Source organism: Vicugna pacos, chromosome 18 (assembly GCF_048564905.1).
Source record: "Vicugna pacos chromosome 18, VicPac4, whole genome shotgun sequence".
Classification (NCBI taxonomy): domain Eukaryota; kingdom Metazoa; phylum Chordata; class Mammalia; order Artiodactyla; family Camelidae; genus Vicugna; species Vicugna pacos.
Genome location: NC_133004.1, coordinates 38362787 through 38386499, shown reverse-complemented (window position 1 = coordinate 38386499; position 23713 = coordinate 38362787). Strand labels below are relative to the sequence as shown.

General features: G+C 56.6%; 1 protein-coding gene across 6 annotated transcripts in view; it reads left to right on the top strand.

Moving 5' to 3' along the window:
- The window catches only part of GTF2IRD1 (GTF2I repeat domain containing 1), a 95415-nt gene that overhangs the window by 19057 nt on the left and 52645 nt on the right, over positions 1-23713 (top strand). For 2 of the 6 annotated variants that reach the window (XM_006201366.2, XM_072943090.1), the window contains exons 2-8: positions 8034-8162; positions 11645-11786; positions 14196-14351; positions 16221-16404; positions 17230-17540; positions 18563-18652; positions 20088-20171. In XM_006201366.2, coding sequence (XP_006201428.2) covers positions 8040-8162; positions 11645-11786; positions 14196-14351; positions 16221-16404; positions 17230-17540; positions 18563-18652; positions 20088-20171 — 1090 coding nt within the window. In that variant the 5' untranslated portion in view covers positions 8034-8039. Of the gene's footprint in view, positions 1-8033; positions 8163-11644; positions 11787-14195; positions 14352-16220; positions 16405-17154; positions 17541-18562; positions 18653-20087; positions 20172-23713 lie in introns of all 6 variants that reach the window. The other 4 variants (XM_015236953.3, XM_031687350.2, XM_031687354.2 and 1 more) reach the window with 3 other exon arrangements.

The window sequence follows — 23713 nt, the reverse complement described above, 5'->3', positions numbered from 1 at the left end:
TGTGGACCAGGATTTGTAGGTGGGGTGTGGTGAGTGAAGGGATCCTGGAATCATTCCTGAGGCTGCTGCAACGAATTACCATAAACCTGGTGCCTGAAAACAACCGAAATTTATTCTCACGGTTCGGGAGGCCAGAACCAAAATCAGTACCACTGGGCCAAAATCAGGGTGTCAGCAGGGCCGTGCTCTCCCTGGAGGCTCTTGGGGAGAATCTGTTCCTTGCCTCTTCCAGCTTCTGGTGGCTGCTGGCATCCTGTGGCTTGTGGCCACATCACTCCGGTCTTCAAGGCTGGCATCTCCCCATCTCTCTCTGCTCTGTCTTCACGTGGCCTTCTGTGCCTGTCAAACGTCCTCTGCTTCCCTGTCAGGATGCAGGTGATGGCATTTAGGGCCCACCCGGATGATCCAGGATCGTCTCCTCATCTCAACGTCATTAGCTTAATCACATCTGCAAAAGTGATTTTTTCCATATACAGTGACACTTCAGGGTCCAGGGATTAAGACGTGAATGTCTTTGGGGGCCTTCTGGGGGCTCCTGCATGTCCTTACGAGCAAATTTGAGCAGCCATTCTTATAGAAGGACTCTCTCATAGTGTAGACCAACTGGGGAGAGACGCATAGACGGAAATTCCTGGCTGGGCCCCTGCTCTCCCATCTCAGCTCTGCCCCACACCAGTGGGGAGCCTTGCACACATGCCTGTGGACACCCCAAACACAGAGCAAAGCTCTGTTCACCCTCCCAAACAGCTGCTCCCTGGGAGCGCACCTGCATGGTCTGCCCTCAGTTACTTGTCACTGCGTAACAGCGCCAAACTTAACAATGTCAGACAGCAGTCGTTTCTCATTTTAATGTCTCGCAGTTTGGGGCGTGACGACTCGGCTAGGTGGTTCTGGCTCAAGGTCTCCTACAGTTGCAGTCAAAAGATGGCTGGGGCTGAGGGTCATCTCAAAGACTTCCTTACTCAGTGGCCTGTGCCACTCGTGATCCACTCAACCTCTTCAGCATGGTGGCTTCAAGACAGCCAGACTGCTGGCGTGTTGGCCGGAGCTGCAAGGGTGAGTGTCTTCAGGAGAGAGATGCCGGGAGAAGCCCAGCACCCTTTGGGACCTGGTCTTGGAGGTCAGGGCAGCACCGAGAATTGTGTTGGTGAGAAGTGAGTGATTGAGGCCCGTATTCAAGGGGATGGGAATTAGATGTCACCATTGGATGGGAGAAGTGTCAAAGAATTTGCCGTCATGTTTAAAGCCACCTCACGTGGACACAGCAGAGAAGAGGCCCCAGAAAGGCAATTTGTTTGCCCAGTGGATTCCAGGGGCCTGAATGCCCAGAAGATGGTCTGAGGCAGACGTGGGTTCTGGGTGGGACATGTCCTTTTAGGCTTGTAGGCTTCTTGCCCCTTGGACCAGGGCTGGAGCAGGACCCTCTGAAATTCAGCCCTAGGCTCTGGGGCCAAGGGAGGGATGGAGCTCAGGGTGTTTCCTACGAGACAGCCCCAGAATCTGACCGTGGTCGGTGTTGAAATGTTAGTTGTCTGCCCTCCCAGCCTCACTGCGGACCTCATGCCACATCGTGCTCGCTAGTGCCTCAGGGCCTTTGCCCATGCCGCCTCCTGTCCAGAGTGCCCCGCTCCTCCCCATCCAGCTTGTTCATGCTTAGTAGGCGTGATCTGGCCTCAGGTCCCAGCTTTGCCACATCCTGGCTCTGGGGCGCTCAAGCCTTGAAATCCTCTGTAAAATGAGAGTGGTTTTGAGAATTAACTGCATCGGGGCCCAGCCAGTCCTGGGCCCCTGGAAAGCAGCCCTGTGGCCCCTTCCCTCCCTCCTCTTGACAACTGCTGTTTTGCCTCTGGCCCCCTTCAGATTCCTCTGCGTGTGGCTCCACACCCAGGGGCTCGTGGTGTGGAGACCAGCACCTGGGCTCCTGCTGTCAGGTGCACAAGCTCTGCCTCCATTCCTGTCTGCTTGCCTCCCACCAGGAGCACAGCCAGCCCACGGGTCTCGTCAGCTACCCAGTGGGCCTGTCCCTGTGCCTGCAGTTCCACCCTTAGCCCCACTCCTCTGAATTAGGGGCCCTGCCCCATGGAGGAGCAAAAAGAGAACAAAGTGTGTGTCAGATGCCCTAAATGTCGTCCTGGCTTTGTCACTCACTTTGAGCAAAAGCATCCTGCCTCTGGATCTTGGTTTTTCCATCCTTAAAATGGGCCAGTCCCCTCCATCCTGCCGTTCCTCAAGGGCAGAGGTCACAGGTGTCAGAGTGCTTTCTTGTAAACAGGCTCTCCCAGGGGAGGCGGACAGGAAGGTGGCTCTTCAGCCTAGGAGAGGAAGGAGGAGCTGGCAATAGAAGCAGGGCAAGGAGCGGGGGAGCGGTGGGTATTGAACCCTTGGATGAAGGGAGCGTCGAGGATAGTGGGCGGGGAAAGAGGTTTTTTTAATGGGCCGAGCTAGGAGGTTTGTCTGCAGCCCTGATTATTTTGCCTGCACACCCTTCCCCCACCTCGTACCCCATCAGCTCCATCCACTTCTGCGGGGCCGTGCAGAGCTGGGGGAGGTCAGGTATCCGCCAGAGGGAACACCTGTCTTCCTGGGCCATGGGCAGCAGTAAGGACAGGCACAAGGACATCTGCCCCTTAGCCTCCCAGCTGGCCTGCAGTGCCCTGTGTGGGATGTTTGGGATTGGAAATCCCAGCCGAAGTGCTGTCTTCTCATCCTTGCCCTGGCTGCAGGGCCGGCTGGAGTGGGCTTTCTGGGCCTGACTCCCGTGGGTGCCTCCCTCCTGGAGGCAGGTCTGCCTTGGGCCGGGGCAGCAGTGACTCAGCTATGAACACAAGCACTAGGCTAATCTCTGGCTCGGGGACCGGGCTGGCCTCCAGCAGAGCTGCCACTGTCTGGGCCAGGAATCCTCAGCAAGTGTGGGAGGCAGGCGGCGGGCAGGAAACGCTGAGCTGCTTGGAAACCAGGGTTGGGATGTCGGAGCTGGAAGCAGCCCCAGAAATCATCTAGACTCCTGACCTGACCGCATGTTGTAATCCGCTGGGAACTGGAAAATACAGTGTCCTGGGCCCAATGCAGACCTGTCACCTCCAGGCTTCTAGGGGACGGGGCCCAGGGAGCTGGGAGCAGGACCAGAGGGTATTGGCAGCAGCTGTGCGGCCTGCCCGCCTCGCTCACAGTTGGGCAGAGCAAGGCTGGAAAGCCGAGTGATGGGGCAGGTGTCACACAGTAGTGTCCCCAAATACTGGGGACCAAGAATCTCCCCTCCAGCTGCCCCAGCTCCACCTTCTGGGGCTTTCAAAAACAAGGTCATCCCCTTTGGTCCCTGCGTGACCTTCAGACACATCAAGAGAGTGGCTTCCTCCCCTTCTGTGATCTCTTGGGTGAAGTGGCTCTGCCTTCTTTGGGACACACCCCGCCCCCTCCTCTGAGGAGCCCCCAAGCCTCTGTCTGATCTTTCACTAAGTGAAGTTGGATATTTCGGACCTGAAGGCAGGACCTAATGTCCATAGCGTTGTCTCCTTGTTGGTGTTTGTCCTTGTTCTTGTTGGCCGAGGGGGGCATTTGGGCTCCTGGTCCTGCTGGCCCTTGTGTCATGGGGAGACCAACCGTCCTGCTTGCCTGGGACTCAGTGGTTTCTGTGCTAAACCCAGAAAGTCCCAGGCAAACCAGGGTGAGTTGGTCGGTCTGGCCAAGTGTCAGCTGTGGATTCCATCAGCTGGTCTTCCTGTTGCTGGCAAGTGTGAGTACAGTCCTCATGGTGCATGTCGATGGGAAAGGACCAGGCATGGGGACAGAGACAGATGGACAGACCTCACCCCATTCCCCACTGGCTGAGGGCCTTGGGTGAGTCTCTATGATGGAGTGATGATGGGGAGGCAGCTCACGTGTGCTGATGCTCTGCCCCGGACACTCTGACAAACGTCGAAGTGGTGCTGATGCTTCAGGTCCTGGGACAATACTAGGGGGAGCACCTGTCCAGACCCCTGTCTGAGCAAGCAGCCTCCCTCCCTTTCAGTGCCTGGACTGTTCCTCCTTTGTGATCCAAGTACATCCAGAGTTGTAATCCCTCATGTTGCTGCTGCTGCTGCTGCTGCTGCTTCCTTTTTTTTTTGAGAGCCAGGCAAGCCGAAAGTTGTCAGACACTCAGCATATAGCTTGTGAACATCCTGGCTCCCACCCGAAGTGGCTGAACATCACACTTGCTATTGGTCCCCCAAATATTTGTTGAATGTCCGTGAAAACCCAAGCAGGTGTTTGAGGCATTGGGAATATGATAAACCCGACAGGCATGGCCCTGGCCTCCAAGAGCCACATTCTAGTTGGGAAGTCTGGCAGGAAGCACGTGAACACATCACTTAAGCCTCTGTGAAGGATACAGAAGAAAAGATGGAGGCGAGTGTGCGAGAGGTGGGGGCTCCTGGTGTGGCTTCTAGGTCAAAGAAGGCACACGGAGGAGCTGGCAGTTGGGCCGAGGCTTGATGGACTGAAGGAGGCAGTGGAAAGAGGTGGGGACCTGGCAGAAGCTTCTGCTCAAGTTTGAGGCCCCAGAAGGGAACATGCGATGTGTTGGAGGGACAGAAAGAGGGCAGTGCTGGAGCCCAGCATAGAGGGGAGAGGGTAGACGGGTCCAGGTCACATGGGGCCTGCAGTGCGGGAAGGTGACATTCTGCCTCCAGTGGGAACCCTTGGAACCTTCTAAGCAGGAGAGCCACATGAGACTGATGTGGCTGCTGTTTGCAGGGGGCCGTGGTGGGGGGATGAATAGGGCAGGGAGGCCCATGAGGAGCTGTTGCCCCAGTGTGGGCGAGCGAGGACAGTGGCTTGGATGGTGAGGCGGCCAGAGGTGGGCAGACTTGGGTGCATTCTGGAGGAGAGCTAGCAGGACCCTCCCCAGGTGCTAGAAGTGAGACGGAAGGGAACCTGGATGAGGCCTCACCATCCACCTGCATCTGAGCCAGAAGCAGGAGCTGTGCTCCATTTGAGTTCCTTGTTAGACACTGAAGAGACGTGAAGAAGGTGGCATCTCAGAAGGGGGAAAGAGAAATGGAGAGTCACCAGGATATGGATGGTATTTAAACCAAGAGATTGCCTCGCAGCGAGGGAGGGAAGAGGAGAGAGCCCAGGACCCTCCTGCGTTCAGTGGTCAGTGCCAGGATGGGGAGTAGCCAGGAGGTGGGAGGGAAGCCAGGTGTGTGGTCCCTGGCAGCCTTGGGAGAAGTGTTTGGGGAGGGAGAGGATGCTCACAGTCTCCCTGTTGTCTCTCAACCGTCATAGGCTTGCTCACCCATGAACCAGGGGGTGAGAGGAAGTGCCTTGTCACTGAGGGCTTCCTGGCCACTTGTGCCCCAGGTCAGGAACCAGCCACCCACTACCTGTGATGTCATTTCTGATATGCTCTCCTGGGTGACACAGCAGCACGGCCTTGCCCGGCCACCTGACCTCGCTTGCCAGTGTGTGACAGCAGTGGCCTCTGTTCTCAGCATCCCCTCCCACCGGGGACTCTCTCCTGTTTGTTCTTGGACACTTGCCTCCTGGTCAACCGCCTGTCATGCTCTATGTTCTCTGTTCTGTGTAGTTTGTTGGTTTTACTGGGTGATTTTCTTCTCTCTCGTGTTTGGATTATAACTAGCACTGACTTACAAATGAGGAAACGAGGCTTAGGTGATTGACCCAGTGTGGTCCTGGCAGCCCTGGTCCTGGGTCTCACCGTGTGCATAGTTCATGGCTCCCGGCTCCCAGCGCAGTGCTCCGGTCCCCCTGTTCCACCTGCAGCAGCTCCAGCCACGTGAACTTGCTCCTGTCTCAGGCCCAGGTGTTTGTGGGAGGGTCTCCTGCCCTCCTACCCAGACATACCCACCTGCCCAGGGCTGAGCCTCCTTGGGCACCGGCTCAGAATAGAGGGTTCTGGGAGCCCAGATGGCCAGGACAAGGAGTCAGGGGTTGGCCCACAGCTCAGCCCCCTCCTCCCTTCCTCCCTGAGTTCCTGGTTTTTTCCTAAATGGATTAGGACCTTTGCCGGAAGGAGCCGGCCGCTGTCTGGGGCAACCCGGAGGCCAGAGCTGGAGTGCTGTCTGGTGCCTCCTGCTTTGCGCTGATTTGATTTGGGCTCCAGCGGCTGGGAGGCTGGCAGCCTGAGGCCTTTCTGGGAATGGCTCGAGGGGCTAGGGAGCAGGGGGTGGCCGAGGGGAGAGGGGCAAGACGTGCCCGGGCAGGCGCACCTCTCAGCTGGTCGGTCACACAGCAGACCTGTGGTTGAGCTTCAGGCCCCTCACTGCTCTTGGTGCATCAGTATGTCCCGTTGCACCCTGCCATACCCTCAGCATCCCTGAACGCTGTGGATTTCAAACGTGTGTAACATTGCAGCCTGGGAGGAGAAATACATTTTATAAACATTTAGAGGTGAACCCCATACACATTTCGGGCAACTGCTGACTTGGCCAGTTGTTAAGATCAATATTTATCTGCAGCCAAATAGCAAACTTGGGCCAGGACGGAGTGCAGAGCTGAGCTCTGGCGCATCCCTTATTCCTTTGAACGTTTCTATAACTGAAGTTGCAGGCTTCTCACCTTGTGTGTGATGCACCCTGATATTTGCTGTTCTGTGTCATCGATTTCTTGATCCACTAAAAGGCCACAGTCAGTGGCTTAGACCACACCGAGCTGGACCCTGGGGGCGCTGCAGCGATAGGCAGACTGGTCCCTGCCCTCACAGAGCTTATGGTCCAGAGCTGTCACCCCCCATGTGCAGGAAGCAGGGAGGACAGGATTCACAGGCTCCCTCTGTTGCCTGCAGCTCTGTTCCCTGCTTCCTCCCTTGAACTGGCCGTCTGGGGCCTGTGCGCAGAGCACTAGAGGGTCTGAGTCCAGGGAGTGAAACTGAGGGTCCCTGCCTCTGCTCTCAATCCCCTCATTTGCTTGGATTGGCGAGGGTCAGCTTCCCCATAGGAAGGCACTGGCACCGGGGCCCCCCCAGACCCGACTCGTAGGGTCAGAAAAGGGAGGGGCCGGATGGATCAAGGACTATGGGAGGCTGACCTTTGTATCTAGTGGGAGCCCAGGCCTGCCTGGGTGATGCGGGGGCAGCAGGCCTGTTCCCTGCCTGGGGCAGCCCTGATATGAGGCCCTGATCTGAGGACACCCCAGCAAGAGGGAGGCTACAGCTCTGTCCTCCAGGAGCCTCATGACGGGGGGGCAAAGTCCTGTCTTGGGGAAATCTTGTCGGAGGTGAAGTGGCTTCTGCTCGGCGATAACTTTCTGCACTTCTAGACTGAGTCCCGACAGCCAGGAAGTAGACTGCAGCTCTGATATCTGGAGCAGCGGCCTCGCCCTGGGAAGCTCGTGGCCTGCTCAGAGCTGGGATGGAGGAGCTCAGGGTGGGAAGGGACGAGAGGTGGGGCCATCAGGGGTGCCTTCCCAGCAGAGATGACAATTAAAAGCTAAGGGGCCAGGGAGGGCACTCGGGTCAGGGAGAATGGAACCAGTGACAGCTAGGGAGCCATGAAGGATGTCAGTGTGTTTGCGGGATGCGGATGCTTAGAGGACCCGGAACATGGGGTGTGGGAGGCGCTGGGGCAAGGGACAAGACAAGAGTCTGGAACCTTGACTATCAAGCTGAGGAGTCAAGAGCTAATGTGGGCAGTAGGGAGCCACGGAGAGTGTGTGAGCAAGGGAGGGCCATGGCCAGTGCAGTGTGCGTGGGGAGAGTTGGCAGTTAGGGCCTGCCAGGCAGAGTGTTCATGGTACTGGGGGTGCAGACCTGGGGAGACATGCCCTGGGGCACGCCCCTCAGTTATCCTGCCGTCTGTGACCACATCTGTACCGGCTGTGTGTAAGCTGCTGCGTGTCCAGGCCCATCAAGGCTCAAATTCCATCATGCATATAAGACTCTTCGGTGAAGAGAAGGCAACCTCTTGATTCCTCCCACCTGGGAGGTATAGGTGGCCCTGGGGGGCTGGGGGTCCAGGCGGGTTCTGGGGTGGAGGGTGGTAGCCGCCATGTGTGGCACATACCCACCTCTGCCTCCTCCCTCCTCCATCCAGTTGACCATGGCCTTGCTGGGGAAGCGCTGTGACGTCCCCACCAACGGCTGCGGGCCTGACCGCTGGAACTCCGCCTTTGCCCGCAAAGATGAGATCATCACCAGCCTCGTGTCTGCCTTAGATTCCATGGTGAGTGCCCCCGCCCGCCCCTGGAAGGGTGGGACACCCACCTCGTTAATCAGATATCAGATGGGATGTCAGAAGCTCAGGTCCCGCCTCTGCCACTCACAGGAGCACCCCCCCGACCCCGACCTGGGCCTCAGTGTCCCCATCTGTTACAGGGCCTCTGCTGACGTTGTGGGTGGGTTGAAGATCAAGTGTATCAAATTCAACCCTGGGCTCTGGCCCTCGTCCCTCACCCCTGCACCCCTTGTCCGCATTTCATCACCTCTTGCAGTTCAAGGCCCGTCCCTGGGATGGTCACAAGTCTCCCTCCCAGCAGATCGCCTGGAGGATAATGTGCGGGCAGTGATTCATGAGAAAGCTGTAATCCCTGTTGTTAAAGCGAGGGCTGTAACTGCATCACTCCTCTGGGACCGTTGCCTGCATACCTAAACCTATAGCAGTTTATCCCAAATGAGAAAATAATAGTAATGTTATTTTCCTCTAGCCTTTTCCTGGGGCCAGTTCTTGTTGGAAGGTAGGCAGGTGTTAAGAAAAAAATCTGTCTGGCATCAGTTGGCTGCACCCCTGCATTTTACTATGGTGACGCTGAACTTCAGAGAGGGCAGTTCCTTGCCTAATGTCACACAGCATGACCAGTTTTTTGGGTTGTTTTTTTTTTTAATGTAATTACCTCTACCCTGCTGTAACTCTTCTTTTTAAAAAAAATTTATTGTGTTTATTTTTTATTGATGTGTAGTTGATTTACAAAATTGCAAAGTGATTCAGTTGTACATATACATATGTATTCTTTCTTTTTCAGGTTCTTTTCCATTATAGGTCACTACAAAATATTGAGTATAGTTCCCTGTGCTATGCAGTGGGTCCTTGTTGTCTATTTTATATGTATATTTGTGTGTATATGTTAATCCCGAACTCTTAATTTACTCCTCCCCGTCCTTTCCTTTTTGGTAACCATAAATTTGTTTTCTATGTCTGTGAGTCTATTTCTGTTTTGTAAATAAGTTCGTTTGTATCATTTTTTTTTAGATTCCACATGTAAGTGTATCGTATGATATTTGTCTTCGTCTGTCTGACTTACTTCACTTAGTATAATAATATCTAGGTCCTTCTATGTTGCTTTAAATGACATTATTTCATTCTTTTTTATGGCCGAGTAGTATCAGTTGTGTGTGTGTGTACACATCACAACTTTTTTATCCAGCCATCTGTCGGTGGACGTTTAGGTTGCTTCCACATCGTGTCTGTTGTAAATAGTGCAGCTGTGACCACCGGGGTGCACGTATCTTTTCAAAGCAGAGTTTTCATCTTTTTCAAATATATGCCGGGGAGTGGGATTGCTGGATCCCATGGCAACTCTGTTTCTAGTTTTTAAAGCACCTCCACTCTGTTGTCCATAGTGGCTGCAGAGTTTCCGTTCGCACCCGCAGTGCAGGAGCTGAGGCCGCCCCCTCTGCAGTATGTGTTGTTTGTAGGCTTTTTGATGATGGCCATTCTGACTGGTGTGAGGTGATGCCTCATTATAGTTTTGATTTACGTTTCTCTAGTAATCAGCGATGTTGAGCATCTTTTCATGTGCCTTTTGGCCATCTGTATGCAGCACAGCCAGTTTTTAAAGTGACCTCCCAGGGGCAGCGTCTCCAGTACCCCAAGGACAAAGGGCCTCCCTCCAAGTTGTTCCTGCCGTTGGCAGCTCAAGGGCTGCTTAGGTGGGGTCTGGGGCGGAGGCAGCAGGCACCCCCTGGGAGGCCGGGTGGGTGCAGCCCCTCCCCTGTGCTTAGTGGCCCTCATGAGGAGGGGGTCCCACGAGCTCAGCCCTGTGCCTACAGCAGTCCCAGCTTGTTGGGGGAGGGGGTCCAGCTGATGCAGGCAGCGATGGCCCATGCCGCAGCCACTAGCCATATGTGACAGTTGACATTTAAATTGTAATTCATGAAAATTGAATAAAATAAACAGTTCGGTTGGGTCTGTCACACTAGCTTCATTTTGAGAGCTCAGTGGCCACATGTGGCTAGTGGCTACAGTGTGGGACACTGCAGAAATAGAACGCGTCCATCACTGCAGAAATTCTAATGGGCAGTTCTGGTCTAGAGGGTGTTTCAGAGGCTCCTGGGAGGAGTCAGTGACCTGTAGCTGTCCTGGTGGCATGAACAAGACAGGCTTTACAGGTTTCCTGAGGGACCCTCATGAGCGACAGTGGCAGTGACTTAACTCCAACCTCCTCCAGGGCTTGGACCAGGGTCCTCAGGCGGTCTCCAGGGAATATGAGGCCAGAGTGCTCTCTGTTCATCACCTCCCTGCCTCCATACCCCTTTCTGGGCCATTCTCATTACCCCCATTCTCTGTGCCTTTGGGTGAGTCCACTCCCTGCTGTGGCCTCAGCTTCTTCAGCTGAGAAGTGACCACGCAGCAGAGGCTTTCCTCCAGTCCTGGTGGCCGCTGCTTGGAAACAGCTGAGTCTCTTTGTCTCATTTGTTTGTTATACAGGGTTGCTGCGGGGAAAAAGAGCAGCAGGGTTTTGTTTTAATCTTAGGGAGCAGGAAATGAACACCACCCCCAGGAGATCACAGGGGACAGGCCTGCTGGCCCTGAGATGTCCCCAGCTTCCTCACCATAGTGACTCTGGGCTGCAGCTGGTACTGGAGGCACAATTATGGCCCAGGGAGGTTGAGGAACTTGTCCTAGATCACACAGCAGCAGAACGGTGATTAGGAACCAGACTTCCCAACTGTCCGCAAAGCACTACCTAACTCAGATTAAAACCAGCATTTATCAGTTGCCAACTGCATGCCATGAGCTTTGCAGGCAGGGTTTTCCTGGTGAACTATGTCACAGGCCTGATGATCTTGGTTGCAGGACTTCCTGTGTAGTGGACCTGCCAGTCTCAACTTGGGCTATGCACCGGCATGAGATGCCGGGGTTTAAAGAGTCTTTCCCACCAACCAGGCCTCATTGAATGCCCACAATAAGCCCATTGCAACCCCGGGAGCTGGGTTGCTTGTCCCCATTCTGCAGATTTGGAAACTGAGGCCCAGAGAAGGGTGTGACTTGCAGGAAGAGGCTGATGTGGGACTGAAGCCTGGATCTGTCTGAGTCTTGGTTCTCCTGGAGCCCGTCCCACCTCCTCATCCAGGACTCGGAGAGAGCCCAGGACAGGATCATCCCTGGAGCTGGGGCCGGGTCTGAGGCAGGAAGCCCACCCCAGAGCAGAAGGACCTGGGAGGAGGGAGGGGCAGAGGCCATGCGTGCCTTTGGCCTCCTTCAGCCCCCTTGCCTTCTTCACCTGACCTTGCCAAGCTCGGGGCGGGGCGTCCTTCATTCCTTCCCACTGCGGATTCTGAGACCCAGAACGCTGGAAGGGCGACCTCCCTCTGGAGCTGCTGGTAGGATTTTGGGCAGCTGGGAGCTCACCTCCCACCCTTTAAAGCTGGCGTTGGTGTCCGCAGTGGGGGACCTGCCTCCAGCTCACGTGCCTGCTCCCCCTGCAGTGCTCAGCGCTTTCCAAGCTGAACGCGGAGGTGGCCTGTGTCGCCGTGCATGATGAGAGTGCCTTCGTGGTCGGCACGGAGAAGGGGAGAATGTTCCTGAACGCACGCAAGGAGCTACAATCAGACTTCCTCAGGTTCTGCCGTGAGTACCCGGGGCTCTGGAGGGTAGGCGCTCTGGCCAATCGCTGGGTCCCTGGTACAACACCAGCTGGCCCTGTGTCAGGGCGACAGTGGGCAGGAGGGGCTGGAACAAGCTTCCCAGCGTGGCATTATCAGGGGCGGCCACAGTCTTTGTGGGAATCACACTGGCTGACCGAACCCTAGGGCAGGCCAGACCCAGCTGCCTCCATCTGCTAATGGATCGAAGGGGACACTGGGGCCCAGTGTTGTGGCCCAGTTCCTGTGCATTCCTGACACAGGGACCAAGTGCACATGTTCAACTAGTACTTACTGAGTGCCTGCTATGTGCAGCGCCCTTTACAGCCTCACTTACCCTGATGTCAGCCCCGTGAGGCTGGCAGTGTCACTGTTACTGTGACAAAATTCTGGAGCTGGCCCTGGTGGCCCGTGGGGACCAAGTGACTGAGGACACGTCCAGCACGTAGGAAAAGCTCTATAAATGCCAACAATTGGGGATGTTGTGATAAACAGAGCCGAGGGCCAGGCCGTGTGCTGGTGCTGTGTACTGTTCCCAGCAGGCTCTGGAAACAGTCATCACCCATTCACAAATGACAAAATGAGACGCGGTGAGTGTAATCGGGGGGACACACAGCTGACGAGTGATAGAGGCAGGATTTGCTCTTTCTGCTGCACCTCTTCAAAATGGGAGATGCAGCCAGGGCACCCCGAGACCCCTGTCAAGGGGTCCTGGTCGCTCCTGGAAAAGACCAGTGCTCTGAGCTGTGAGCCGGGAGCCCTGAGGCAGAGGGGTCGTTCTGAAGCCCCCAACTCTTCCGTGCCACCCCAGCTTTCAGGGCCCCTCGTGGCCTCTGCATTCTCTCCTCCCAGCATCCCTGGCACTCACCCCCCGCTGCACTGTGCTGGAGCGCACATTTGCCAGCTCTGTGTGTGTGTCCCTTCTCACTGCTGCCTCTGCCCCTGCTGTTCCCCAGCCTGGGAGGACCTCACCCCTGCCCTCTGCCTGGCAGATGCCTCCTCAGCCTCCACTCACATCCCTCCTGTCCCAGGCCCCAGCTCTGCCCCTTCACCCCAGCACCCACGCCGTGGCTTCGCCCCACACCACACGGCTTCCTGTGCCCTAAACTTCTGTGTGCCCGGTGCCCCAGCTTGGCAGTAAGCTCCTGGGGGAGGTCAGAACCCAGATTCTACAGAGTTTGGGCCTGGTCCCAGCCCTGAAGGCCCACGCCTGAGTGGCATTTGAGCCCACAGTTTGAGACTCAGCTCTGGAGGTGAAGAGCAGGCCCTGGAGTCAGACGCCTGGGGCCGTGCCCTGGCTCTGCCGCCTGCTGGACCTCAGCCTCCTCATCTGTGAAAAGGGAGGGCAGTGCTAGCCTCCTGCGGGTTGATCTGAGGATTAATCAATACATGGTGAGCACTTAGAACGACGCCTGGCACTTCATTCACACTCAGCCAGCGCCAGCTGCTGTTTTCCTCGGCGTTGTTAGCATCCGCACCAGAGTCCGGGGCCTGGACCCTGGGATCAGCTATTCCTGGGAAGGCTGGCCCCCGCCGCTGGGGCATGTCATTGCTGGGGTCCCGCCGCCTCCCCAGCCGTCCGCCTCTCCCACTCGGCCCTCAGAATCTGTATCCTCTCCAAGGTTGGGCAAGGGCCTGGGCCAGGGAAGGGCGGGCAGTGGCAGGGTCCTGTGGCCCTCTCTCACCAGGCTAGGAGCCAGGCTGGGGCTGGGGAAGGTGCACCTGGCTTCCCAGAGCCAGGCAGAGCTGCTATTTATAGCACCAGGGACTCGGCTGGTTTATTTCAAGCTTCACAGGTCCCCGAGGAGAGCAGACTCCAAGCTGGGAGGGGGCCTCCAGGCCCTCTTCTCATGCACTTTACAAAGCAGTTTCTAGCATCTTCACCACCCAAGGATCCACTGATAACTCCCAGGCCCCCAGCCTGGTCCAGCCTGGCATGAACCTCTCTTTGCAGCCCCTTGGCCTCCAAAGGGGACTTGGGGTCCCCATTGTCTCTCCATTTGGCAGAGCAGAAAACTAGGGCCTCGACTGGTTAAGACAGAGAGGGGTGATGGAACAGAAATTCATTGAACCCCAGTTCTGAGCCAGGCCATCTGGTCTCCCATGAGAGCTCAAAGACTTAAGGCCCAGAGAGGGAAAGGACTTGCCCAAGGTCACACAGTGAGTTAGAGGTGACCAGGGATGAGACCTATGCCCTGTGTTGGGCACTGGGAACTCTGAAATGACCGGCCTTGGCCCTGAGGTAGTTGAGGCAGGGCTTACTCATTAATTCTTCATTCATTCATTCATTTGCACTTCATTTGCAGGGCTTAGCAGGGGGCAGGGACATCCCAGCTCACTGGGCAGATGGTGAGATGGGTACTCACCATGGTCCCACATGCTCTGTGTCCCACAGGAGGGTCCCCATGGAAGGAGCCGGAGGCAGAGCACCCCAAGAAGGTGCCGCGGGGTGAGGGTGGCAGCCGGAGCATCCCGCGGTCTTCCCTGGAACATGGCTCGGACGTGTACCTTCTGCGGAAGATGGTAGAGGAGGTGTTTGATGTTCTTTATAGTAAGATCCTTCCTCATTCCATTTGGGGCCCTCAGGTGGGTGGGAGCCCCAGGCCCAGACCTGCCCAGTTGAGGAGGCCCCCTCTTGCCCCACTACGGGCCCTGGGCAAAACCTCAAGACGTGGGCCTTGTCTCCCCTCTGCCCTGCTCTCCCTCATTCTCTTTCCCCAGGTGTGGATCTGCCACCCCAGCCCCGTTTCCTGAACCACCATCCCTGCCCTGATCCTGCTCACTGCACCTGTCCCCTAGAAATGGCCCAGGCTTGCCCTGGTCTCCTCGCCTCCAGGCCAGCTCTCTGCTGCCCCCACCTGCCCTGTGACCAAGGGCATCTTCCCAAAGCACAAGTCTGACCACAAAGCTCTTCCCTCTACTGCCTTCAGGGGCTCCCCAATGCCCGGGGCATGGCATCAGCCCCTACATAGCCCATCCCCCCCACCCCTCCAGCCACGCTGACCCGCTTCCTGTTCTGTTCACTCTGGCTTCATTTCATACCTCCTCGCCTTTGCTCCTCTGTGCCTTTGGGGCCAGCCTTCCCCTCCTCTGTCTGTGGACACTGCATTGCTATGTAAGGCTCAGCTACAGAAAGCGTGTCCCCCTGAGTGTCTGCCCTGAGTTAGGGCCCCCTCGGGGCACCCACCGTGCCCTGTACCCTCACTAGCCCAGTTGCTCTCCAGGATCTGGGACTGTGCCTGCCCTTTCTGCTGTTACTCGCCTGTAATTCAGGGCCCAGCAACAGCATGTGCTCAGAGGGTGTTTCTTGAATGACTGAGTGAAGGCTAACTGGCCAGCTAAGGAACTTCTTATAGGGAGGGAGATGGGGGCAGGCCTGGCCTCCCTTAGGAAATGTCAGATTGCAGAGTCTCTGGCCTTCACATTCCCTGGGTGACCTCAGGCAGGTCCCTTCTGCTCTCAAGGTCCCACCCCATTATTTCTTTCTTTTCTTTTTTTAATGGAGGTGCTGGAGACTGAACTCTGGACCTCATGCATACTAAGCACGTGCTGTACCACTGGGCTATACCCACCCCTGCACCCCGTTATTTCTGACTTGCTTTATTCCTTTCCCTACCACAGCCTTTGGTTCTGTGCAGCAGAGGTCTGGGAGGAAACCCCTAGATGTCTATGTGTCTAGATGTCAGGAGGAGGAGGCCAAGAGGGGGTGTGGGCCCGGAGGTCCTGGTGGGCACGCTTGCCCCCCTGGGATGGGAGGACCTGTCAAGTCTGGTTGGCTGTGCCACCGCAGACCCTTTTCCCAGCTCACTCTGCCCTGACCCCCGTTGCCTGCTTCGGGCAGAGTCAGAGGTGGCTGTGAGGTGAGGGGCCTCTTTCCGGCTCTAGGTGGGGGCAGCAGATGTACGTGAGCTGAGGCCCTTCGGCCATCCCTCCTCTCGCCCTTTACTCATGCTCCCCATCTTCTCAGCCTGTCTTCTCTCCCTTTTTTGTTTCTTCTCTACTTCTCTCTCCCTTCCCTGCCCTCCTCTCTCATTCTCTTTCTCCCTTCCTCCCTGCGGCTTTTTTCTTGCAGTCTCCCTCCCACCCTTTGTTCTCTCTCTCACCCCTGTCTCTGCTCACCTCCTGCCTGCGGCCCCCGGTCCTGCTTTCCCCTCCCCGCAGATGCCTGGAGAAGAGAATGGTGAGGGAGGCAGGGAACCTTCTCGAAGGGGCAGCCCTGCCCTCGGGTGCCCATAGCGGGGCCTGGTCCGCAGCCCGCATTCATCCCACTCACCGCCCGCAGAGGGTTATTCTACATGAGGTTTGCAGTTGAGGGGCCCGTGGGGTCCAGTTTCCTGGGAACCCAGCACCCCAAGGAGCCCCTACCCTAGCCCGGCTGCCCTCTCATTCTAAGCCCTCTCCTCGACCCCCTCCCCGACAGGCGAGGCCCTGGGCAGGGCCAGCGTGGTGCCGCTGCCCTACGAGAGGCTGCTCAGGGAGCCGGGGCTGCTGGCCGTGCAGGGGCTGCCTGAGGGCCTGGCCTTCCGGAGACCTGCCGAGTATGACCCCAAGGCCCTGATGGCCATCCTGGAGCACAGCCACCGGATCCGCTTCAAGCTCAAGAGGTGAGTGAGGCGGCCAGCCTGGGAGTTGCCCGGGGCCTGGTGGCTGTACCCTGAGGGCCAGGCTGGGCGATGCCCCACTTCCATGCTGGCTTGGCCACTCATGGCCGCCTATCCAGCCGAGGGGAGGGGACTTCAGACCCCCACAGGGGACCCTGCTTGTAAGAGCTCCCAGTCTGCTGATGGAGGTGAGGCAGAAACTCAGTCATAGAGCATGCTCTGGGCCAGGTGTCGAGTCACAGAAGCCTTCCTGGTGGACTTCTGTGTTGCAGAGAGGCTTGGTTGGGGAGAAAATAGCGCCAGCAGCACTCCAGGTACCAGGAACAGCTCATGCCACAGTGTGGAGGCGGGGAGCCACACCGTGTGTGCCGGCTCAGTTTGTAAACCCAGGGTTCCATTAAGGACTGATGGGCAGTGAGGTCGTGGAGGCTAGGCTGGGAGGGTACCGATTGCTGGGGCATCCAGGAAGCCAGCCTGAGGGCTTAAGGTTGCCCAGCAGTGCTCAGGCACCACACCCACTGCACAAGCCAGGAAGAGAGGGGATGCGATAGGAGATGGGAGACAGTCAGAGGTGCTGAAAGGACGTGATTGGTGAACATGGGGCACAGAGGCTGAGGGCCAGGGCGCAGATCCTCCGGTGGCCCAGCTGTGTGGCCCTGAGTATGTCACACCTCTGCCCAGGCCTCCACCCCCACCTGTAAAATGGGGACTAGCTCCTGTCCTGCGTACGTTACAGGCTATCATGTTCTGCAGGGGGAGGACTGCGGAAAGAGATACCACTGGTGGGACAGGTGTACGAAGCCGTCACGTGTCCTCTCCTTCACCCAGGCCGCTCGAGGATGGTGGGCGGGACTCGAAGGCCCTGGTGGAGCTGAATGGTGTCTCCCTGATAACCAAGGGGTCTCGGGACTGTGGCCTGCACAGCCAGGCCCCCAAGGGGCCACCACAGGACCTCGCCCCCACCGCCACCTCCTCTTCTGTGACCAGCTTCCTGTACAACGCCACCCTCCCCAACCACACCGTGAGAGAGCTCAAACAGGAGGTGCCCGCCTGCCCGCTTGCCCCCAGTGACCTGGGCCTCGGCCGGCCCGGGCCTGACCCCAAGGCCCTTGGTGCCCAAGACTTCTCAGACTGCTGTGGTAAGCTGCTGCTGGGACCTCTGAGTCTGGGGGTGGGACAGAGGTCACTCATGTAGGGGCAGCTTCCCAGGGCTAAAGAGGGACGTTGAACTGAGGGGCTGGGGCGGGACAGATGGTGTCCTGACTTAGACCTAGTCAGGTCCTGAGCCTCTACCCAGTCGTCTATGAACAGTGTCCTTGGTTTGGGACAAAGAGTTGCCTGAGGGAACTCCAGAGGAATCTAGGGAGGGAATAGACATGCTAATCAGGTACATGCATTTAATGAGCACCTGCTACATACCCAGTGTGGATTAGGGGTATTGAAAGCGTAAGGAGGAACAGCTGGGTATGGGAAAGACCTGTGTCCGTATCCTGGCCCTTCTGCATAGTGGCTGTGTGTCCCAGAAGAAATCTCTACCTCTCTGAGCCTCAGTTTCCTCATCTGTAAAACAGAGATGCCAGCAGCACCTACCTCACTGGGTTGTTATCATGATTAAATGACAAAGCATGTCAGAAATGCAGTCTCGGGCCCAGCCACAGTCCTGCTGAGTCTGGAGCAGGAGGCCCAGCCACCTGCAAATTGACAGGTCCACCAAGTGGTTCCCGTGTGTGCTCGTTTGAGAACTGCTGTATTAAAGCACCAGTCCTGTGCTTGGCACAGAGTAGGTGTTTATTAAGTTCTACTTGCTGTTGTTACTCTGAGAAGGAGAAAAAAGGACATTTCCCCCCCTCCCCACAGATGTATGGGTTAAGCAGGCGGGTGGGACTTGTCTGCCTAAAACCAGTGTCCCCACCTGGAAGAGGTGAGCTCGGACATCCTGCCCTCCCTCATCTGCCATTTGGAGAGCAGACCCTGCTCAAGAATGTCTCAGGCCTCTGATCAGGGAACTTGCCTTGAGTTCGTGATCATAGGGCTCAGTTCTGGGTTCTCTCTGGTGAGTGAGACTGCTACCCCAAAGCCCCAGCCTGTGCACTCAGGCTGGATCTGGGGAACCCCTCTTGGGGCCCACCTCGAACCTGTACCTTTCTGCTTCCTTGTCCAGGACAGAAGCCCACCGGGCCTGGTGGTCCTCTCATTCAGAACGTCCATGCCTCTAAGCGCATCCTCTTCTCCATCGTCCATGACAAGTCAGGTAGGCCAGTGCCCGCAGCAGCACCCCAACCAGAGTGAGAATCTGGGGCTGGGGTGGTGCTTACTGAAGTGAATATGTATCCACTGGGTCTCTGAAAGGTGGAACAGTACTGCACAAAAGCCTTGTGAGTAGAACCAGAGTGTCATAGTTACATATTGCTGTGTAACAGATTGCCCCAAAATGTAGCTTAAGATGACAAGCCTGTATATCTTACAGTTTCTGAAGGTCAGGAATTCAGGAGCAGCTTAGCTGGGTGGTTCTGGCTCAGGAGCTCTCATGAGGTTGTGATCAAGATGTCACCTGGGGCTGTGATCATCTGAAGGATTGACTGGGGCTGAAGGATCCTCTCCCAGGCTCACTCATGTGGCTGTTGTCAGGCCTTTTCCTTTCTCCATGGGGCTCTACAGGACTGCTTGAATGTCATGGCAGCTGGTTTCCTGAACTTAGTGATCCAGGAGAGAGTAAGGAGGGAGCCACATGTCTCGTAGGACCTAGCCTCAGAAATCAGTCTCTTCTGCCATAGTGACCCATTAGAAGCCAGGAACTTGGTCCAGTTCAGACTCACAGGGAGAGAGAGGAATTAAATTCCACTTCATGAAGGAGCAAATGTCAAGGAAATAATGTGGACAGATTTTTGAAAGTACCACACAGTACTGAGAACAGGAAGATCTGGGATTCATTTATACCAAAAAGGGATGAAATAAGACTTTCCAGCAGTTTTGGAGGTCTCAGCCTCACCCTCAGTGAGACGTTCTTTAAGAAACCTAGTTTTCCAGGATTAGAATGGAGACCTCACACTGCCGCATATCAGGTGTGTCCCTGGCAGGGATGTCCAGGCAGAACAGCACTGTGGGAGGCCATGGTGGGCAAGGGATACAAGCTGAGATAGAACTGCACCAGGTACTAGCTGGGTGATCTCAGGCAAGTTACTCAGTCTTTCTGAGCCTCAGTTTCCCTATCTGCAAAATGGAAATAACATCTATGTTTACAAGTTATCCTGAGGGATTAACTAAGATATATATATATATATATATATATATATATAAAGTACTTACCACAGATAAGCTCTTAATAAGTTAAAGATGTTACTTTTATAATTTTAATAACCAAAGAATCCCTCTAGTTATTAACATTAAATTGAGGCAGAAGCTTTGGTTTTATGAGAGAGGCCAGCAGAGCTGAGGGTGTAAGGGACATCAGCACGGCCAAAGCTGGGTGAGACCCCAGGTGCGCAAGGCATGAGGGTTAGGTTTTGAAGGTCAGGACTCAGCATCTCCCAGCGTCCTGCCGGTCTGGGGCAGGAGAGACCCAGGATGGACCAACTGAGCCTGCACGGTACCGGCTGTCCACGGGGCAGACAGAAGCAAGAGGCAGCCAGGCCGCAGGGGGTCCCTGCTCCGATGGACCCTCACTTGTACCTCCTGTGTTTTGATAGAGAAGTGGGACGCCTTCATAAAAGAAACCGAGGACATCAACACGCTCCGGGAGTGTGTGCAGATCCTGTTTAACAGCAGATATGGTGAGTGGGCGGCGCGGCCCGCGGTGTGGCCCCAGCAGCGCACTGAGCATCTCATTATGTGGCAGTCACTCGTGTTCCCCAACACGGCAGCGGGAGCCATATGCTGGCACCCGCGCGCCGTCAACACGAATGTCATCTCCTGCCTGGGTTGGGGGTGGTTGTGTCAATATTTCCTTCCAGATTCTCCAGGGGGCTGGACTGATGGCAAAGCCCCAGAGGTGGACTCACCTATGGTAGGTGGGCCTGCTGGGGGCAGAGCGTCTGTCTGGGGGACCATCCAGAGGGCCCAGAAAAACGACTCTTGGCCTCGCGTGTCTGCAGGTTTTCCAACACACCACGCTGTTCCCTGCCTCCTCCCCGCTGCCCGGGCTGTACCCCCTGCCCGGCATGTCCTTTGCCTGTTTGGGGGACAAACTCCCACCTGTTCTTCAGGACTCCGTCTGGGCCCCCAGAGCCCTGACGGTTTCCTCTCTGTTACACATCGCACACATGACGCACCTTGCCTGTGTCTGTCCCCGTGAGGGCCAGGACCGCGCTGGCCCCTCTCTGTGTCCCAGGTACCCAGGGCAGAACTCAGAGCACATGTCCCCTCTGCTGCACTCTGAGCAGCAGACACAGGTGGTAACTGGGGCAGGGGTGTCCTCCACGTGGTCCTGCTTCAGCCAAGTGGACAGTGCAGCCACTGGTTGGTTAGAAGACAGGGTCTAAAGCAGACAACCCAGGAGCCCTTCCCACTCAGGGTCCTCAGAACCCCGCGGTGCCCACCTATCACCACGGCTACTCTCGTTGTCTCCTGGGCAGTCCTAGCTCACTCTCACTTGCTCAGACTTTGTTGAGCTTCGTCTGAAAGCCCCGCTCAGCGGTCATATGCAGTGTGGCCCTTGCCTGGGTGGGTGGCTCTCAGTCCCTGGGGAGATGACACAGGTACCTTCAGACCACTCAGCACGCAGGTGTGATGTCGTCGAGTCACACCTGCATCGTGCAGCCCCTCTATGGAGAAGTCCCTCTGCGTGGTGGGGCCACAGGAGGTGGGGGGTGGGAAGTACCACCTGGAGCTGCAGGGACAGAGAGGAGGGTCAGGGACCTCGGGAGCTGCCTTCATGTACGGAGTCAGAAAAGAGCACTGCCCTGGGAGTCCACATCTGCTTGCCGGATGCTCTGGAATTGGCCAGTCTCCTTGCCTAACCTTGGGCTTCTCACCATGACCAGACCAAACCTGTGGGGGTAGGGCTTCCCCACCCTTCCTGCCCTCCCCTTCCCTCTCCCTCCCTCTCCCTCTCATCTCTTTTTTCCTCCTCTTCCTCACCACCCACCGTGCCCTAGCTTAGCTAGGTTTTCCACATCAGGCAACTTTCCAGTTCTCTGTGGCCCCCAGCTGGGGGTCCTACAATTCAATTCAGTTCTAGCACTAACTCCCTGGGGTTAAGCAGACCTGAGTCCACAGGTTAAGGGCTCAGTCCCCCAAGACTGCCCCTTTCTTCAGATGCCAGACTCAGGTAGTGTGTCCCCTGGGTGCCCACACTCTGTCCATCTTGGCTACATATGTATGGTCCCCACAACACCTCCTGGTTTGTCAGTTTGCTATATGGCTCCCAGAACTCAGGGAAACACATTGCCTCTGTTGCCTGTTTATTGTAAAGGATACAGATGAACAGCCAGATGGAAAGGTCCATAGGGCGAGGTCTGGAAGCATCAAGGAACTTCTGCCCCCATGGGGTTTGGGATGTACCACACTCCTGGCACATGGATTCACCAACCCAGAAGCTCTCTGGACCCCTTCGTTTATAGAGTTTTTACGGAGGTTCCGTTTAGTAGATGTGACTGACTTAGCCGTTGGCCGCTGGCGATTAGCGAAGTGTCCAGCCCCTCTCTCCTCCCAGGAGGTGAGGGAGCTGAAGGTTCCAACCCTCTAATCACGTGATTGGTTCCTCTGGCAACCAGCCCCCATCCTCAAGTCTACCTAGGGGCCCGCTGAGAGTCACCTCACTAGCATCAACTCAGGTAGGTTAAAAGGGGCTTTTTATGAATAACAAAAGGCCCCCCCACTTCTCCCACTCTGAAAATGGTGAGAGTTTCAGGCGCTTGGACCAGGAACCAGAGATGAAGACCCTGTATCTCCTTCTTACATCACACTTGCTTTCCTCCCCTCGTTTTCATCCTCACACAGTGACTGGTTCACTCACTTCTCAGTCATGCCTTTTGAGCCACCCACCTTGTGCCAGGCATTCAGACCAACTCTGGCTCAAGGGGCTTCAGCAGATGCCCGAGGATGTGTCTGCGGCAGCACATTGCCGTGTGTAGTAGTGTGCAGGGGTGGGGGCCCTCAGAAAGGGAGGACAGCTCAGGAAGGTGAGGTCTCAGCGGACTTGAGGAATCCGTGGTGGCTTCATGGAGGAGGAGGTGTTCTTTGATCCACCCTGGGGCTGGGGAGGCCTGAGCATGTGGGCTTGGGAGGTTGGGCCAGCCGGGTTAGGGTGGGGCTGGGTGAGGCCCAGTACTGCAGAGGGCGGTCTACACGTGAGTCCTCCCCGCCCCAGGCAGGTGTGAGTTCATGGGCTGCAGGGAGAGGGAAATTGGGGAGGGCTGGCTCTGTCTGCCTTGGGTGGGTTCTGCCCTGGCCATGCAGGCAGTCTTCCAGGCTTTTGTGCATGCTGAATGTTTCCAGGATTCTGAGTTTGTTCCGGAGGTCGGCAGTTGGGCCACCACCAGGGCCAAATCCAGGGAGGAGTGCTGGACTTGGAGTGGTTGAGGCCTTGCCCCTCTTCAGGCCAGAGCTCCCTCTGAGCTGTCACTTCAGCCGTCTTGGCGAGAAGCTGCCCCCCAGAATACTGGGGGGTCCCGGGGTGGGGACGTTGTTGGCAGCCTGAGGCATCCTGCAGACCTCGGCCAAGCAGATCCTCTGCCTAGTTCTGCCCTTTCAGCCACCAACTCTGGGCAAAGGGGCCAGCGGTGGGGCTGGGGTGCAGGTGGAAAAAACAGAAAAGAGATGAGAGGACTTCAGCCTTCAGGGAGCCTCAATGTCTCTGCCCCCTGGGGAGAGGTTGAGGCTACACAGGGGACCCAGGATTGTGCGTGGCGGCTCCATCCTCCCCTGCCCAGTGGGCAGCGCCGGAGGGTGGGTGGGCTGGTGCTTCTGGGCACCGGATCTCCTTGCTGCTGAAAAGACAGGCCTGGCAAACCAGATGACCCTGCGGGGAGATGGATTTATGTAGACTTGAAGAACCTATCGCTCAAGTGCTGGGGCTGCGGGGGGCTGGTGATGCTGGAGGCGGGGCAAGAAATGGTTTGACAGCTGTTGAGATTTCGAGGGTTTAATTAGACAACGAGCTAAGTGTGACTTCACAGTGGGATCTGGCTGCCAAAGCCGCCAACGCAGACCTGGGCCGTATCAACAGAAAAACAATCTTGGCCCGGGCCCCAGGGAGGGCCCAGACGGTGACTCTGCCCTACCCTGGTCTGGGCGTGGCTGCAGGGGCGTCTGGCTCTGGACTGGCCCTTATCCAGACACAGACAGCCTGGGATGGCCCAAGGAGCAAGGCCAG